At 59.1% G+C, this 16,135-nt stretch overlaps 1 protein-coding gene across 9 annotated transcripts in view; it reads left to right on the top strand.

Annotated features, from left to right (window-relative positions):
- SYT7 (synaptotagmin 7) overlaps positions 1–16,135 on the top strand; it is a 59,839-nt gene that overhangs the window by 34,954 nt on the left and 8,750 nt on the right. For 4 of the 9 annotated variants that reach the window (XM_057553101.1, XM_057553103.1, XM_057553102.1 and 1 more), the window contains 3 exons: positions 2,806–3,174; positions 7,194–7,316; positions 12,158–12,293. In XM_057553101.1, the coding sequence (XP_057409084.1) occupies positions 2,806–3,174; positions 7,194–7,316; positions 12,158–12,293 (628 nt within the window). Of the gene's footprint in view, positions 1–2,619; positions 3,175–7,193; positions 7,317–12,157; positions 12,294–16,135 lie in introns of those variants that run through there. The other 5 variants (XM_057553105.1, XM_057553109.1, XM_057553108.1 and 2 more) reach the window with 2 other exon arrangements.

The raw sequence follows: 16,135 nt of genomic DNA on the forward strand, positions 1-16,135 counted from the left end.
GTTCTTGGAGGTTGGGTTGTTGAGCCCTAGCTAACTTCTCTTTTCTGACGAAGGTGGTCTGGACATCAGACAGAAGAGCCGTTTCCTTTTTAATAACTATCTGAGCTGGCCAAACAGTCAGTCCCTCCCTGGGAGCAGCAGACATAGGGTTGGCTCCTGTTCTCAGCAGACAGTATGTTCTCCCCTCCCACCATGGGGCAGCCTTATTCTCATCTTGGCTCTTAGAACCTTCCATTTCCCCACAGCTGAGCCTTCCGGGCTCTAAATCCTTTGAACTATGACCGTTCTCACCCATTGGGATATAGGTTCCATTTTCAGCTTTTAGAACTGCCTCGTTCCCAGCTAATGGAGCAGCTTCTCAATTAGAAGGCCAACAGCCCTGACCCCTTCTTAGCGGTTGGGCTGATCCTCTTTAGAAAGCCTGTGGTTCCTGCCATTGGGACCACCTAGGGCCACCATGCTGAGACCTCATTTGCTTTGGCCTGAGGGAGCACGAGCGGATTTCTCCCCGACACTGAGCCTCCGGAGAACCCCAGAAGGAAGCCCCACACCCCCTCAGAGAGCCAGGCCCTGTGCCCCACCCACGCCAGGTTGCTTTGGCCACAGACTCCAGGCTGGCTGAGGCCTTCGCGCCATCCACCGGCTCCAGGCCTGGAGGAACCGATTTTACTTTCCTGTGACTGAGAGGTTGTAAGTTGGACTAATTTGGGATGTGACAGAAAACCAAAATGAGGTCAAGCACGGAGGAGGAGGTGGCTGCCCAAGTGCCGTCCACCCCCTTCCTCGGCCTGCCCCCCGGGAGCTGTGGGCCTCCCTGGCCCGCCGGGCCTGCACCTGCCCCTGGTGGTCGCCCTGATTCCAGGCCTGAGGCAGGCAAGGCTGCTCCTCCTTCCGAGACCCCAGCTAAAGCCCTGTTTTGCTCTTCTCTCTTTCTTCCTTCCTTCCTTCTTTCCTTCTTTTCTTTTCTTTCCTTCTTTCTTTCTTTCCTTCTTTCTTTCTTTCTCTTTCTTTCTTTCTTTCTTTCTTTCTTTCTTTCTTTCTTTCTTTCTTTCTTTCTTTCTTTCTTTTTCTCTTTACCATTCTCTGACTTTCTCTCCCTCTTTTGCTCTCACTCTTCTTCTCTCTTTCTCTCTCTCAGCCCACAGGGGCCGCCTAACTGTTGTCCTTTTGATTCCCAGGATAGGCTCAGGGGGTGAGCCAGGCTGAGGTCTGGTTGCAGTGGTGAAAGTGGCTCCAAGGGCCCTGGGGCCTCCCTCGGGCAGCTCGGGGGTACCACGGCTACCCTGTGGCTCTAGACCAGGAGGTGGCAAGCTATCGCTATAAAAGGCCTGATAGGGAAGAGGCTTTGCAAGTCACATAGTCTCTTTTATGACTACTCAACCCCACCCTTGTAGCCCTAAAGCAGCCACAGACAGGATGTAAATTAATGACAATGGCTGTATTCCAGTAAAACTTTATTTACAAAAACAAGTGGCGGGCCAGATTTGGCCCACGGGCCATAGCTTGCCAACCCCTGCCCTAGGCAACTGGAATGGAAGATGGAGGGAAGGAACAGAAGAAGTGGAGGTTGGGCCCTCTGAGGCTGTGGCCCTGCATGCGCTGAAATCTCTGGCCAGGAGACAAAGCAGACAGGTTGCCCGGGGAGGCCAGGGATCTCTGACTCCTTCTGTGTCCACCTCCTGAGACATTTGCAGCTTCCACTGGCAAGGGAGCATGCTTCCCTGGGCCTGATCTCATTGGTCCCCATGGCAACCCTGTGATGGAGGCAACTCAGGAATTTTTACCCTGTTTTACAGAAGAGGAAACTGAGAGGCGGACTCCCTTTTCCAAAGTCCCACAGTTAAGAAGCGGCAGAGATGGGCTTTGAACCCTGGGTCTCTCTGACCCCAGACCACCTCTGATGAGCCATGTCCTGTCTCCTGTCTGTCCTTGCCCTGCTCCCAGCGTGTTTCAGAGATGCTGGTGGCCCATGAGGCAGGTGCCATCTTACAGGTGCACAGAGGACAGGATAATTACCCTGTTCTTTGTCAGACCTGTGGTACAGTGGCCAGCCAAGTGGTTTCCTGCGTCCCCTCCTCTGACTGGGAGTCATTCCCAAGATCCCGGGAATTGACCCTAAGCCTCAGAAACAAGGAACCCCAGAAGGAGGGCAAAGATCTGCTCCAGAGCCTGAACCCTGAGTCAGCGCCAGCCACAGGGCAGAGGTCCGGGAGCCCGAGGACACGCCCCAGCGTCTGAGGACAAAGCATGAGAATCGTTGGCTTCCGCTGACTCACCACGCATTACTAGGCCAGCTCTGCACTGGCCTGGATTTCCTCGCGTCTCCAAAGGCCAGTAGTACTTAGAACGCAGAGGCAGACTTTCCCGGGGTCCCCCAGTGAGACGGCGGGAGGGGGTGGCCCAGCTCCCTCCACCCCCTCCCAGTCCAACATGACAGGCAGCCGCAGGGCCCTGGGACCTGCCTTCACCACGCAGCCTCCGCAGCTCCCGCGGACCACCCAGACCAGCTCAGAGGTCGGCTCAGACAGGAGGTATCGGGCACTAGCTGAGCCAGGGCCAGGGCGGGGGGGCTGCTGGGCGGGGCCGGCCTGGGGGCCTCAGGGTGGGCGCGGGGCTCCGCGGCCGCCTGGCTGAGGGGGAGGCAGCGACGACGGCAGAGGCGACAACTCCGATGGAGGCCCGGCGAGGTCCGGCAGAGCACGCCCCATACTGGGGCCTCCTCGTCCTGGCCCTAGGCTTCTTTCTCCTCCACTGTGATCCCTTCACCTGCTTCTCCTTTCTCTCCTCTCCTCCACCCGGCCCAAGTTTCGAGGACTCCACTCTGTCCACGACCACTACCCTTGAGTCTATCCCCAGTTCCACGGGAGAGCCGAAATGCCAGCGACCCCGCACTCTGATGCGGCAGCAGAGCCTGCAGCAGCCGCTGAGCCAGCACCAGCGGGGCCGGCAGACCAGCCAGCCCACCACCAGCCAGAGCCTGGGCCAGCTGCAGGCCCACGTGGCCTCGGTGCCGGGCCCCAACTCTCGGGCCTACGGCCGGGGCCAGGCTCGGCAGGGCTCCTCGGCCGGCTCCAAGTACCGGCCGGCCGGCGGCCGCAGCCGCTCCAACCCAGGCAGCTGGGACCACGTGGTGGGGCAGATTCGAAACCGAGGCTTGGACATGAAATCCTTCCTGTAAGTCCCCCCCTTGAGTGGTCCGGCCACCCCCCCTCCCCGACCCAGCCTCTTTCCTCCCTGTCTCCTTGGGAGTGGCTGGCCCAGAACGATTCTTAGCCCTCCATCTCCGAGGCAGGATGCCCAGCAGACTCCGTTGCCCCCTCCCCAGCCTCCTGTGGCTTACGGCTCGTGCCTAAAGCCCCCCGTGGAAGGACTTGTATCTGAGCCACCCCTCTGAGGACCCCAGCCCCGCTCGGTGCCCCCAGGGCTTGGAGAAGTTCCTCCCTAAAAGTCAGTGGAGACACTAGGGGATGCTGCTGAGATCCCCGCATCTGTCTCTCCCCTTCCCAGCCAGTCCCAGGCTCTCCTGGCCTCCCTCCGCTCCCTGCTCTCCTGTGACCTCTCTCCTCCTCTCCTCCCAAACCTGGCCTCCTTCACTCCATCGCCCAGGCCTCGCCTCCTCCCCTCCAGTTTCCGTCTTCCCTGTAACCCAACTCTGCTCACCTTCCTGCTGCCACTTCCTCCCTCCCTCCCACTTCCCCTGTCCCTGCTGTGGGCCCTGTCCTCTGCCTCTCTGACCTTCTGTAGCCACCTGCCCCCCTCCAGCTCCCTCCCTGGCTCCCGCCATGACCCATTCCCTGAGGACAAACCTCGGATGTTCCCCCGAAGCTTTAGAAAATGTTTCTGAATCAGAGCCCTCTTTCACATGTACAGGTCAGAGAAGTAACAAGACACCATCGGTGTCTGGCCTTAGCCATTCCCCTCTGCTGTGTGTGTGTGTCCCCCGACGCCCCCCACCGTGTGCCCCGCTTGCCCCACCCTCACTGGTAGAGCCCTGCCCAGGGTGCCCTCTCCCTAGTGTCCCTCTGGGCATCTACACTCACTCTCAGAGCCCAGGACAGGCCTGGGCTTCAGTCCTTGACATCACCTCCTTCCTCTGGCCTAACGTGACCTTCCTTCCAGGCTCTGGGGATTATTCTCATCACCCAGGTCTTTCCTGGGAGCACTTTTCACGGAGCAGGAGACCAGCACACTAAGCCTGGGAGAGAAGAAAGGGAGGAGGAAGGGGAAGGCCAAGGTCAAGGCCCAGCTCATTGGCAAGATGTGGGAATTCTGAAGGCAAACAAGACCTCAGAGCATCCTGCCTCTCTGGCTGAGACCCCAGCCCGAAAGGGTGGTCGGGAGTGCTGCCCCTGGAAGGAGCACCGCAATGGAAGACACCCCACCGCGCCAGCTTCCCATACCCATGCAAGTGGCCTATGGCCCTGGCCAGGCAGGACATGCCGCCTGTGACTCTACTTGGCAAAACCGGGCAGCGCATCTGTTGGGGCTTTCCCCCACCCAAGGACCCTTGGGAATCCAGCTGGATGCCTGCATGAGACAAGACGCCCAGCAGAGCCTCCTGGCCTCCAGCTGGCGGTTTGTTCTGGGACGGATGCCGTGGCACCAGCGTGGATTAGGAGAGTGGTGGGAATTGGTTCCGCTGTGGCTTGAACAGAGCTGAGAACCAGCCAGAAGCCTGCAAGCCTCTGCTGCTCCTGACTGCAGGCTGCTCTCTGCACAGCCATCCCCCTGCCTTGCATGCTAGCAGCCATCACATGGGGGCAAGGGCTATGCCTGGGCTCTGGGAAGAAAAGAACCAGCTGCAGGGAAGCCCCAGGGTACCCACTCTTCCCCGCCTCTCTAGCTGGGGAAGATTTGATGAACATCACTCATGTGCCAGCATCTTTATCTGCGCTTCTTCTGCCCACCGCCGCTTCCGTGCCCCTCACCAGCTGGCCACCTCCAGAGCTCACCTCATCCCCCTACCTCTTCCACCTGTAGTCCCTCACAGCATGGGTCAGCAAACTCTTTCTGTAAAGGACCAGATTATAAACAATTTAGGCTCTGAGGGACACATGTGGTCTCAATCACATTTTTTTTTAAACAATCCTTTAAAAATGTACAAACCATTCTTAGCTTGTGGGCTGTACAAAAACAGGCCACCAGCTGTAGTTTGCCGGCCCCTGACCCCTGCCTTACAGTTTAGCTGGCGTGCTTCTGACGCCCCTCTCTTGCCCCAAATGCTGGTGGCCCAGGTAGAGAGTCGGGGTGAGAAGGCTAACCAGGCCCCCCCCCGAGATCCCACCCCCCCTTGCAGGGAGAAGGCATTCCTCCTGCTTCGTGGATGTGACTCCTCCCAACACCACTAGCTTCTCCCCCAAATCTCCACCTCTTGCCCTTCATTCTCGCCCCTGTGCCCCGTGATGCCACGGAGAACGACAAATCGGGAACTTATGCAGAGGAGCCGTTTTGTTTTTAGGAAGAGAAAAAGGAGTATCCGAAAAATGCATTAACCAGGGAAAAACATGTTGTTTTCGTCGGGTTTGCCTTCCCCCAGCACAACCAGCTCCCAAGCAGCCAAATGGAATTTTACCAACTCTGAAACAGTACCGGTGGGCAGGGAACAAAGAAAATGAGGATTCGTCCTGAGGGAAGGTGGGGGGAGTTGTTTCCCAAAAGTTAGATGCCACTGCAAGTGTCAGCCTGGAGCAATCGTGCCCAGGACAAAGATGCAAAGACAAAGAAGGCAGCACTTACCTAGCTTCGGACCCCACGGCCATCTCCCATTTTCCAAGACCCCCGGACCCCCGCCCCTCCCCTCGGTTGTCATTTCTCACTGGTAGAGTTCCCTTTTTGACAACCTCTCTGGAAAACAGCCATAGCTAGCAGTTCCTCTCTGAACCTTGCCCTCTTGGATGGTGGTTGAAGTCGTAGACTTCCTAACCCAGGATCTCCCACCCTCCAGACCTTCCATCAGGCTTACCATCTTTCCCTTGGCCCTTCCTGAGACATGCTTTCATGTCTGCCCCATCCAAGAATCCCTCTCCCCTTGTTCAGATGAGAGCTCAACACTGGAGGAGCTTAGCAAAGCACCCAGAAGACACCCACGAACTCAGATGGTTTTGAGAGGCAGAGGGTCACTTTTCACCCCCGGAAAGTGCAGGCAGCCCCGCAGTTGCCCAGCGATTCTCCGAGAGAGCCTCACACTAAAGATGTCTCACCTTGACCTCTGGCCGCACACTGCTGCCCGCATGGCGACCCCTTGTCCACCTGGACTGAGCCTCCCTCAGAGCAGGATCCCGCCAGCCTCCTCCAGACCGTCCTCACCGCAGACACAGGCTACCTCGAGTCCTGCCGGGACGTCTCCAGACCTTGCCAGCTTCCTGCACTTTCTCTCTCTCCGCCTTTGCCTTTCGATGACTTCTGGACTGCTTCTCTAAGGAGAGGCCCCTGAACTGGCCCCAGAAGCCTCGGTGGTTACTCCCCGGATCTCCAGGAAGGGGGACGCAGGAGAAGGCCCGCGACGGCCAGCACGCCATACGCCGGAAGAGACTCGCATTCTCCTCCAATGGGCCGTGTGTCCAGGGACCTGGGGGAGGGAGCTCCTGAGACCCCCTCCTGGCATCAAGCACACCTGGCTGACCAGAGGACCCAGAGGTGTCTTTATGAGGGGCTTAACTGGGTGCAGTGCCCATTGGATTTCCATACCTTCTGAGAACCTCCCGCCTGGGAGCCCAAACCCACGCGCGCGGTCCCCAAGCAAGATGGCAGCACAGCCCTCCCTCTTCTCCCAGGTGCCCAGATGGTCTGAGCGAGTAGCCTCTGGCCTTTGTTCAGCCAGAGGTGAATCAACCTTGGAAAGGGACCGTGTCCCAGGGCCTGGGCTCCACTCCCCCCAGCCTTCCCCGTGTGTTTCCTTGGGACGTCCCGGCCACACGCCACCTCGCAGGCCTCTGCCCAGCCCCTTCCCCGTGGCTAGCTGGGTCTCAGGCCGTGGACACCTCTCCTCTGTCCCCCGCCTCCTCCTGCTCTGCTCTACAACTGTTGACAGTGCTGAAGTTTGGTTTCTCTTCTGCAGGGCCAGTTTCTTACGCTTTTTTCTTCTCTCTCTTTGTCTCTGTCTCTGTCTCTGTCTCTCTCTCCTTCCCCTCCCCGCCCCCGCCCCTGGGGCCTCCTCCTTTCACCCTGGCTGGTGGGCTGCCCACCCCTGGCAGGGAAGGCCGGATGGTGGTGCTATCCTTGGTCTTAGGGCTTTCGGAACAGGATGACTTTGCCAATATCCCTGACCTGCAAAACCCAGGAACCCAGCAGAACCAGAACGCTCAGGGGGACAAGAGGTACGAGCACAGGCGAGGGCCTGCGGCGGCGGCGGCAGAGAAGGAGGCGTGGAGAGGCCACCAGCCTCGACCGCCGGTCGCTGGACGAGGCGGCGGCGCCTTCAGCGGATGCTGGAGTGGGAGGACAGCCCCCTCCCCAGCCGGTGCCCTCACACGTGCCACCCTGGGGGTGTCCCTCAGGTCTGAGGCCCGTGTGGCCGTCCTGGGACCATTCTGGATCAAGCCTGCTCCCCGGGCATGCCTGCCCTCGCCCGGAGCAAGCCAGCCTTTCTGCCCCATCTTCCCGCTTGGCTCCCCTCTGCTGCACCCTCATCTTTCATCTCTGCCCCACCCCGACCCAGAAATCCCAGTTTCTCCGGTGGTTGGTGGGCGGCGGGGATGTTAGGGAAGGGGCGGCAGCCTGTTCTCCCTCATCCCCGCCACCTCAACCTCCCTCTTGCCTGGAGGTCCCGCTGGGGTGATGGTCACACCCCGCACCCCCCTGCAGAGATGTGATACGGCTGCCCTCGGCTGATGGAAGAGGAGCCCCTGGTGGGGAGGGTCTGGGGCCTGGGAGAGGCCTGGTGACCAGAAAGGCAGCCCCTGAGCCCGAGGTACCAGGAGGAGGAAATGGGATAGGGGGTGGGGGGGTGAGAGCAGCCGGCAGGTGCTGGTCGGGCCCTCTGTCACCGGGAGCCCTGCTGCTGGCCCTCAGGAGTAGCCTGCGTGGCCACAGCACAGGCTGAGCCGAGGCCTGGGCATTCGACCATCCATGGCCCTGGCCATCCGGAATGCAGGGAGGCATCTTCTGATGCCCCCGTTAGAAGCGCTCTCACGGGGAAGGGGACGGGGAAAGGTCAGAGGTCCCAGGGTTCAGGCAGCATCACTAAGGTGGGATGATCCTGCACCTGGTCTGGCCGCTTTTTCCCACCTGGCCTTGGGCTGGGCCAGCCACACACCTGTAGTCGTGGGAGGAGGGCTCATCACCTTGGTCAGGTGTACTTTTCATCAGAAAAGGCCTACAGGAGAGTGTGGCCCGGCAGCCGGGCTGCCTCCTTGTAGCTCTGCTACCAGAGCCTCGTTCTGCAACCTTGGGCAAGTCACAGCCCTTCTCTGGGCCTCTGCTTCCTCACCTGTCGAATGAAGGATTGGACAGGGTGACCCCCTTCGAGCTCGGACATGCTAAGCCTCTAATGAGGGAGCAGACCCTCGGACTGGGGCACTTGGCAGAGCCTGTCAGCCAGGTGGAGACCCTGACACTTGCTTATTAAGAGGCCTGAAGGTGCAGGAAGGGACTGTCCCGGGCTGCTGCCAGGGGCCTGTGTGTTAGGGAAGGACAGGCCGAGTTAGCTGACTTGCCTGTCCCTCTGCTGGCTTCTGGAAACCAACTCTCTTATTTTCTTCCCATCCCGAGTTCACAGTTGCATGTCTGTGGTGGACAAAACCAGAAGTCCCCAGAGAGTGGGAGGGGAGAGTGGGACCAGCTCTTTCACTCAGTGGTACAGATGGTGTCACACCCTGAGCCCAAGTCCTGGGGTGCGGGAGGAACGGAGTCTGCCACCTCCAACCCACTGGAGCCACCGGGGTCCTGGCTTCCTGAGCTCAGGGCTCAGAGCTGGGCTGCAGGCGGGCCAGAGGGCCATGGGGAGAGGGCCAGGGGCCATGGGCCAGAGGCTGCAGGAGCAGGGCTGGAGCCTTCTGAAAACCTGCTAAGGACCCCCTTGTCGAGAAAGGTGTGAAGCGTGAGGGAGCAGATGCAGGCTGGAAACGAGATTTCACATCACCCATGTGTTAATTAACTGGCTCCATTTTCACCCACAGCCTATTTTTTACCTCCTTGCCACTTAGGTCTCACTCCATATTTTAACACACTCACCCCTTCTGATCATGACATCAGTCGTCCCCTGCCTTCCTGGGAAAGGTGGGTGTGGAGCTGGAGGCCCTGCGCCCACGCCCCAGCCCAGCCCGACTTTCCCGGTGGACACAGGCCATTCCCACCCGGTCACGCCCACCCCATCCTGGAAGCTCATTTCTCGTGGCTCTTGGGGGGGTTCCCAGGCGACCGGCCACTGCAGGGGTGCTTCCTGCCCGGCACTCTCCCCATCCCCAAGCTTGGCATTAGCACCACCCACAAGGCGCTGTAGGGCTCCACCCCTCTGTGTTCCTGGCTGCATGAATCTTGGAATGATGGGCTTGGGTCAGCTGTCCCTTCCTCCTCAGCTTCTGCCTCCAGACCCAGGGTCTGCCCTTCGGCCCCAGTGCCCCTTTCTCCACCCAGCTGACCCCTTGGCCGGATGTCACCGGGGTAACGGGTGGGTGGCCCTTGGCTGTTGTTGGGGAGGACATTCTGCCCCCTGAGGTCTATTAGCAGCAGGGTCCTGGGAGACAGGAGGGCCCCGGGAGGAGGAGTGGCCACTCCAGGTCCCAAGCAAGGTGGGGTGCATCTAGCAAGTCGCTGCCCCCCACTCCCAGGGTCCTTGGTGGCCCTGAAGCCCCGCATCCAGGATCCCCCAAGCCCCTGGGCCTCAGCGCCGGGGCCCCAGGAACTTCAGAATGCTGCTGGGCCCAGGAGGGAGGGAAGGAGGCCAAGGCCGCCCCTGGCTCCCACGCCCTGCTGTGCCCGTTCCACCTCACCCATGCTGCCCTGCACCTATGCGCACCTCATGCTCTCAGCCATCCCTCTCACCCTTGCTCCTTGGGATCCAAATGGTTTCCCCTGTGGCCCCACCCCCACCGGAGTCGGGGGCGGGGCAGGGCGGGACCTGGCCACCCCCATGCTGCCCTGGCTCCGAAGCCACCATGTTTCTTCTGTCCCGGTGTGTGTCCCCCGCCTCCTCTCTGCCTGTCCTCTCGGCGGCCTTGCTCCTCCTTGTCCCCTCGTCCACCCTGCAGCCTCTTCACTCGCCTCCGACTAACCTTTCTCGGCCTCTCTCTCTCTCTCCCTCCCCGTCTCCTTCCTCCCATCTGCTCCTCACAGGGATGTCCCTGGGCCAGTGACGGGCCCTCCGCCTCTCCCCCTGCCTCTGTGCTCCTGTCTCTCTGTCTCTTTCTGTCCTGTGACCTCCGATAGCTTCAGTGGCGCTGACCATCTCTTCCCAGGCTGCTTCGCAGCTGTGCTGGTGCTGTGGTGTGGCCAAAATAACTCCGACTTTCTCATACCTTCAGCAGTCAATCTCGGCTCTCTCCTCCTCTCCCACTCTATTTTTAACCTGACTTTACCTCTCCAGCTATTTCGGTCTCCTCCTCCTCCCCGTGCCTGTCTGTGTGAGCACGTGTCCGTGTGTGTATATGTGCGCGTGCTCTGCTCTGGCCGCACCTCTGGGAGGGCGCCCCGCGCGTCCCGGCTGGGGTGGGGCGTTTCCGTGTGGTCGGGGCCAGGCTAGGCCCTCACAGCAGGTGCGCCGTGCCTCTGATTCTCAGAGTGTCTGTCCCTGAAACCGCTCCCTGCTTTTTTGTTTCAGCGTTTCCCAATTCACACGCGCACCTTGGCATGCCGGGGCCTCCCTGAATGTGTGTCCTCTCAGGATCTAAGTGTGCACGTCGCTGTATGTCTGTCATCTTGCTGCTCTGGTTGACCTGCCTGCTTGCCCCTGCCATTCTCTCCCTGTTGCCCTGGGTGTCTGTCAGGCTTGTGTGCACGCGTGTGTGTGTGTGTGTGTGTACGCGTGTGCCCGTACACCCTGCTGTTGGGTCCTGGTGTCTCTCCTCCAGGGCCTGGCATATCCTGTGCATGTCTGTCTGCCTGTCGTAGTCAACCGTGTGCTGGCGGCTGGTCCATTCCGAGTGCCATGGCTTGTGTCCAGCCTGTGTGTGTCTGAGTCTGTGGCTCTGGTACTCTCGAAGCTGTTCTACTGTAGCCCATCCCGAGCCCTGTGCTCCCCATCACCCTGTCTTCCTCGCTGCCTGCCCCCATCTCTCCTCCTCATGGGATGTTCCAGCCTGGTCCCTGGGCAGGCTTTTAATGCCCCCTTCCTGAACCCCAGCTAGACGGAGACTGGGCTCACCACCCAGCCTCTGGGCCAGAGAGCCCAGCTTGCCGGGAGCAGCGTGGAGCCGGGGTGCAGACAGGGTCTGGAGTGGAGCTGTCAGATCTGGGGTTTTTCGGTGGGACCCTGTCTTTCTCTGACCCTGGGCGAGAGCCTTATCAAACGTGTAGTCCTCAGAGTGGGAGAAGGGTCAGGTTTGGGCAAGGGGGGTGTAGATATGCCCTGTCCAATCGGTGGCTATTTAAATCTAAATTAGTTTAAGTCAAACAAACGTGAAAATTCAGTTCTCAATCATACTGGCCACATTTCAAATGCTCAATAACCATGGGTGGACATAGGAAGTTCTATTGGACAGAGCTGTGCGGACAGTGGTCCTGAGCTCACCTGGTCAGTCTCGTGTCTAAAGGGCACCTGTGTTCCCGCTGAGCCTGAACAAACAGGTGCGGCCTCCAGGAAACAGGTGCTCTGGGCGTGGTTGCCTAGGGTAATGACGCGGAGAGAGAACTCGCCGTCCTGGGAGTCTCCCTGCCGGCCTCCCAGGCTGGGGCAAGCAGGGATGGATGGAGCCTCTGGGGAGGGAGGATGTTCAGGGACCACCATGCAAGCAGGGGCTGAAGGGTGGGGGATTTTCTGGGGAACAGGAGGAGTGGGAACACTGGCCGAAAAAGCACCTGCCAGGGGAAGTCAAAGCCGGATCACCCTGGGGCAGAGGCGAGGGGGACGGCCCTGCTCCCATGGACAAAAGCGTAGTTCCTGCTGGTCCGCAGGAGGTGGCAGCTACTTGGGTCTCAGAAGGTTCTGCTGCCACCCAGACCCGTGGCGCCCAGCCCAGCCCACCTCTAGGTCCATGCTCATTCGGATTCCTCCTGCCCCCAGGTTGCCTACCGGAGGGAAGGCAGTGAACACAGCCCCAGTGCCGGGCCAGACGCCCCACGATGAGTCTGACCGCCGGACCGAGCCCCGCTCCTCCGTCTCAGATCTCGTCAACTCCCTCACCAGCGAGATGCTCATGGTGAGAAGGGCAGGAGGCCCGGGGCAGGGGGAGGGGCAGGTGTGGAGATTGGTGACAGCGTGGGGGTCATGCAAGGGAACCAGCATGGTCATCTGTCAAGGGAGACTAAGAATTCCCATCCTCCTCCAGTCTCTGGATTGAGCAGGGGCCCAAGAAACCTGCTATGAGATCCTAGAAGGAAAGGCTAGTGGAGCGAGGACTTGGGGGCAGAAGGTGTCCCCTCTCTTGGAGTGGCATCCCACTGAGTAGCAGTCTCAGGTGGCACTCCCAGTGGAGCGGGTCTCATCTCCCCATCCCAGGGACCATCCCCAATCCCCATGGCTGGGGGGGCCAGCTGAGGCCCAAAGAGAACAGGAGAGCAGAACTCCTCTGGTCCTAGTCCCTATGAGGGGACAGCTGTGCTGGGGTTCTCCTGTCCACACCCCAGCCTCCCGGGATCCCTGTCTTATAGATCTGGGGTGTTTTCACCACGGGAGAGGTTGTGGCTTCACATGGCGCCCCCTGGTGGCAGCAGTGAGTCACAGCCATTTGCCTCATCTGTACTTTCCAAAGAGCTCCTGGAGGGACCAAGGCCCCGGGGCGAGCGAGCACACTGTGATTTGGCAGCTGGAGATTTCAGGCAGGAGTCAGTCACAGGCTTGGCAGCCCAGAGTTTCCAGGAAGGCTTGGCGAGGACGTGAGGGTGGGAACCCGGTGCCTGCTAGGTTCCTGTTGGGACCTGGGCCCCCCTTCCTCTTCCCCCTTCCCTCCTCCCTGTCTCCCCCCTTCCTCCCAAAGAGAGAGGGAAGGGGGCTCGGGGGGCTCTCAGGCCCTCGCCAGACCTGACATCATTCAATTCAGTGGCCCCTTGCCCACTGCTCTGACACCACAGCCCCCAGCCTCCCCCGGGGCCCCCGGAGCCCCCAGGCCCCACCCTCCTGCCATTCAGGGCCCAGCTGGCTCTAACCATCCATCTGCACTCCTCTTTTCTAGCCCAGCGCCTCTCAACTTGTGATAGGCACACGAATCACTGGGGGATCTTGTTAAAATGCATATTCCCAGTCAGCAAGCCTGCTACGGGCCCCCAAATCTGCGTTTCTCTCGGATGCAGATTTTCCATGTTCCAGATCTGGTCTCCCTTGGGTCCCCCCACCTCTCCCCTTCTCCCTGCCCCCTGGGCCCTGAGTGCCTGGGCCTCCACCACCTCCTCTCTGTCTTCCCCCATCCATGTAGACCAGCCCGGCCACCCTCTCCTCTGGACGGGCCGTCGCCACAGTCCATCCTGCCTCCCTGTGCAGCCTCTTAATTGGCTACAGCTTCCCGGTAGCCAGGTTCCCAGAAGGGGCGGCCCTTTCCCAGCCAGCTTGCCTACCCATTGCTGCCCCCGGGGAGGAGCCAAGAGCCGAAGGCAGAAGGAGGAAGTGCAGGCCCCAGAGCCCTCTCACGTGCTCAGCAGATGCTCAGAGGTGGGCAGGCAGGGTCTAATTGCCTAGCCCTAGGCCAAAGCTGGGTCACTGGCATTAATAGTGATGATGAAGATGAACAGGGCAGAAGTAAACCATCGGCTGATCTCCCTGCCCCAGGCGTGGAGAAACAGGAGTCGGGCACCCGCAGCCTTACAGACAAAGGGACTGAGGGGATGGGGTCAGAGAGGAGGCTGGGCTGCATCCCCATCTGAATTACTCCTGCCCTGCTTACTTCTGCCAGAGCTGGGGCTCAGGCAGCACCTCCTCCAGCCCTTGGTGGGGGTGGCTAGCTTGGTTGCCATGGAAACACATCCAGGCCCTGCCCCAACTGGTTAATTAAGGCTCAGGGCTGTGGTTTGGGAAAGCTGGGGGTGGGCACAGAGCCACTGCCCACTTCTGAGGTGAAGTCCACTGGCCCAGCTTGGGCCTCTCACCCCAGACTACCTTGTTTGGGAACCAAGATCCAAGTGACCAGCCTCAGGTGAGGCTGGGGCCACCTGGGCTCCAGTCACCAGGGTCTCCACCCCAACTTTAGAAGGAATGTGGAGGGGCAAGTGGTCGTGGCAGGGACTGCATGCCCAGGCTCTCAGTCCATTGCCAGCAGTGGCAGGGGCCAGGCCACAGAGCAGGACCACGAAAGTGATGTAGACCCCCCCTTAACATTCCCTGGAACCCCGTAACATAGGTCTGTCTCATGGTCCCATTCTACAGATGCAAAAACTGAGGTTAAAAGGGAGTGGGGCTGGTAAGAGGAGAAGGAAGGAATTCCAGGGGAAAACTGGATCTGGGTCGGGAAGCCAGATTCTCAACGGGCCTGGGTGGAGCTTGCAGGGCTGCCTGGATCCCGCCAAGGGGCAGGGCTTGAGGGACCCGCTTCCACTGTGAGAAGAGCAAGGGAGGCAGCTTAGCCCCCCTTCCACCTCCAGGCAGGACCAGGGGTGTGGCTAGTGAAGCCCCAGATCTGGGTGTGAGAGTGAGGGCAGCTGGGAGGGCACTCATGGTGGCTGGGCGCTGACTTGGGTTCGAACTCCGGGCTCATCTCTTAGTCACAGGCGACTTGAGGCAGTAATCCTTCTGTGCCCCCAACCAAGTTGGAGCACGGTAGTGCCTGCCTCATCAGGTTGTTGTAGGGAGTAGAGGAGGACAAAGCATACAGTACAAGGAGCATGGTAGTTACTAACGTTAGTGTGATTTGCATGCTCCTCACCTAGGGCAGTTGAGTCCTCACTGGCTTGCAGGAGGAAGTCTCAAAATTTCCTGGGATGTGGGCCCGTTTTGGTGGAAAGAGTGGGCTTTCAAGTGAGAGAGAGTCCATACTGCTGTGCAATCTTGGACGTATGACTTAACCTCTCTGAGCCAGTCTCCTCAGCTAGAGACCGGTGATAACTGCCTCTCCCGGCTGTTGTCAGGATTCAGTAAGAAGAGGTGATGTAAGAGTCTTCCGCCGCGGTTGGTGCACACTATACACATTCTTATCATCTGTATTAGTTAGTATTTCAGAGCCTGGGGTCACCTCTCCAGGATGAAGGGGGAGGGCACAGAGAAGTCTCCTGCAGGGGAAGGATGGAAAGCAAACTGGTACCAGCAGTTTTGTCATAAATATGGTACCCTGAGTCCCATCCTGGCTCTTACCCAATCACCTCAGGGGCTTTTTTTTTTTTTAATTTTTATTGGAGTATAGTTGATTTACAATGTTGTGTTAGTTTCAGGTGTACAGCAAAGTGAATCAGTTGTACGTATACATATCTCCACTCTTTTTTAGCTTCTTTTCCCATATAGGTCATTACAGAGTACTGAGTAGAGTTGCCTGTGCTAAACAGTAGGTCCTTATTAGTTATCTATTAACCACCAGGTGGCTGGGGGATGGGCAAGATTCTAAAACCTAACCAGGTGTCCCCAACGAGCAACCACAGCTGGAAACACTTGGCTGGGAGACCCTCCCCCCAATTACTTCCTATTTTTTCAACATCCTCTTGGGAATGGGACACCATGCCACCCCCCACATGTCTGTCGGTTGCTGGGTCGGCTCAAGTGCCACCCCCGGGGGATGAGGACTGAATGCAGGTGTAGCCTCCCTTCCAGTGGTCCTTGGTTTGCAGTACAAGCCTTGGTTTGCAGTACTGTCACCTGAGGCTCCTATTACACAATTCTGCCGCCCAGGTCCACCCCAGCCCCATCAAATGAGGCTCCCCAGGGATGGGGCCTGGGAATCTGTACTTTTAGTGTCCCTGCCTTACACAAACAGACGTTGCTTCTGAAAACTCGCCTCTCTCATTTTGTAAATCACATCATCCTCAGAACCCCAGAGAGTCACTTTCCAAAGAAATATCGTGGTAAACTCTTTTGAGATGAGAACAATCTCCCTCATCTGTTTTGTAGCCCAGGTTTTTGTGTTGG

The sequence above is a fragment of the Balaenoptera acutorostrata genome, chromosome 9 (genome assembly GCF_949987535.1).
Source record: "Balaenoptera acutorostrata chromosome 9, mBalAcu1.1, whole genome shotgun sequence".
Lineage (NCBI taxonomy): Eukaryota > Metazoa > Chordata > Mammalia > Artiodactyla > Balaenopteridae > Balaenoptera > Balaenoptera acutorostrata.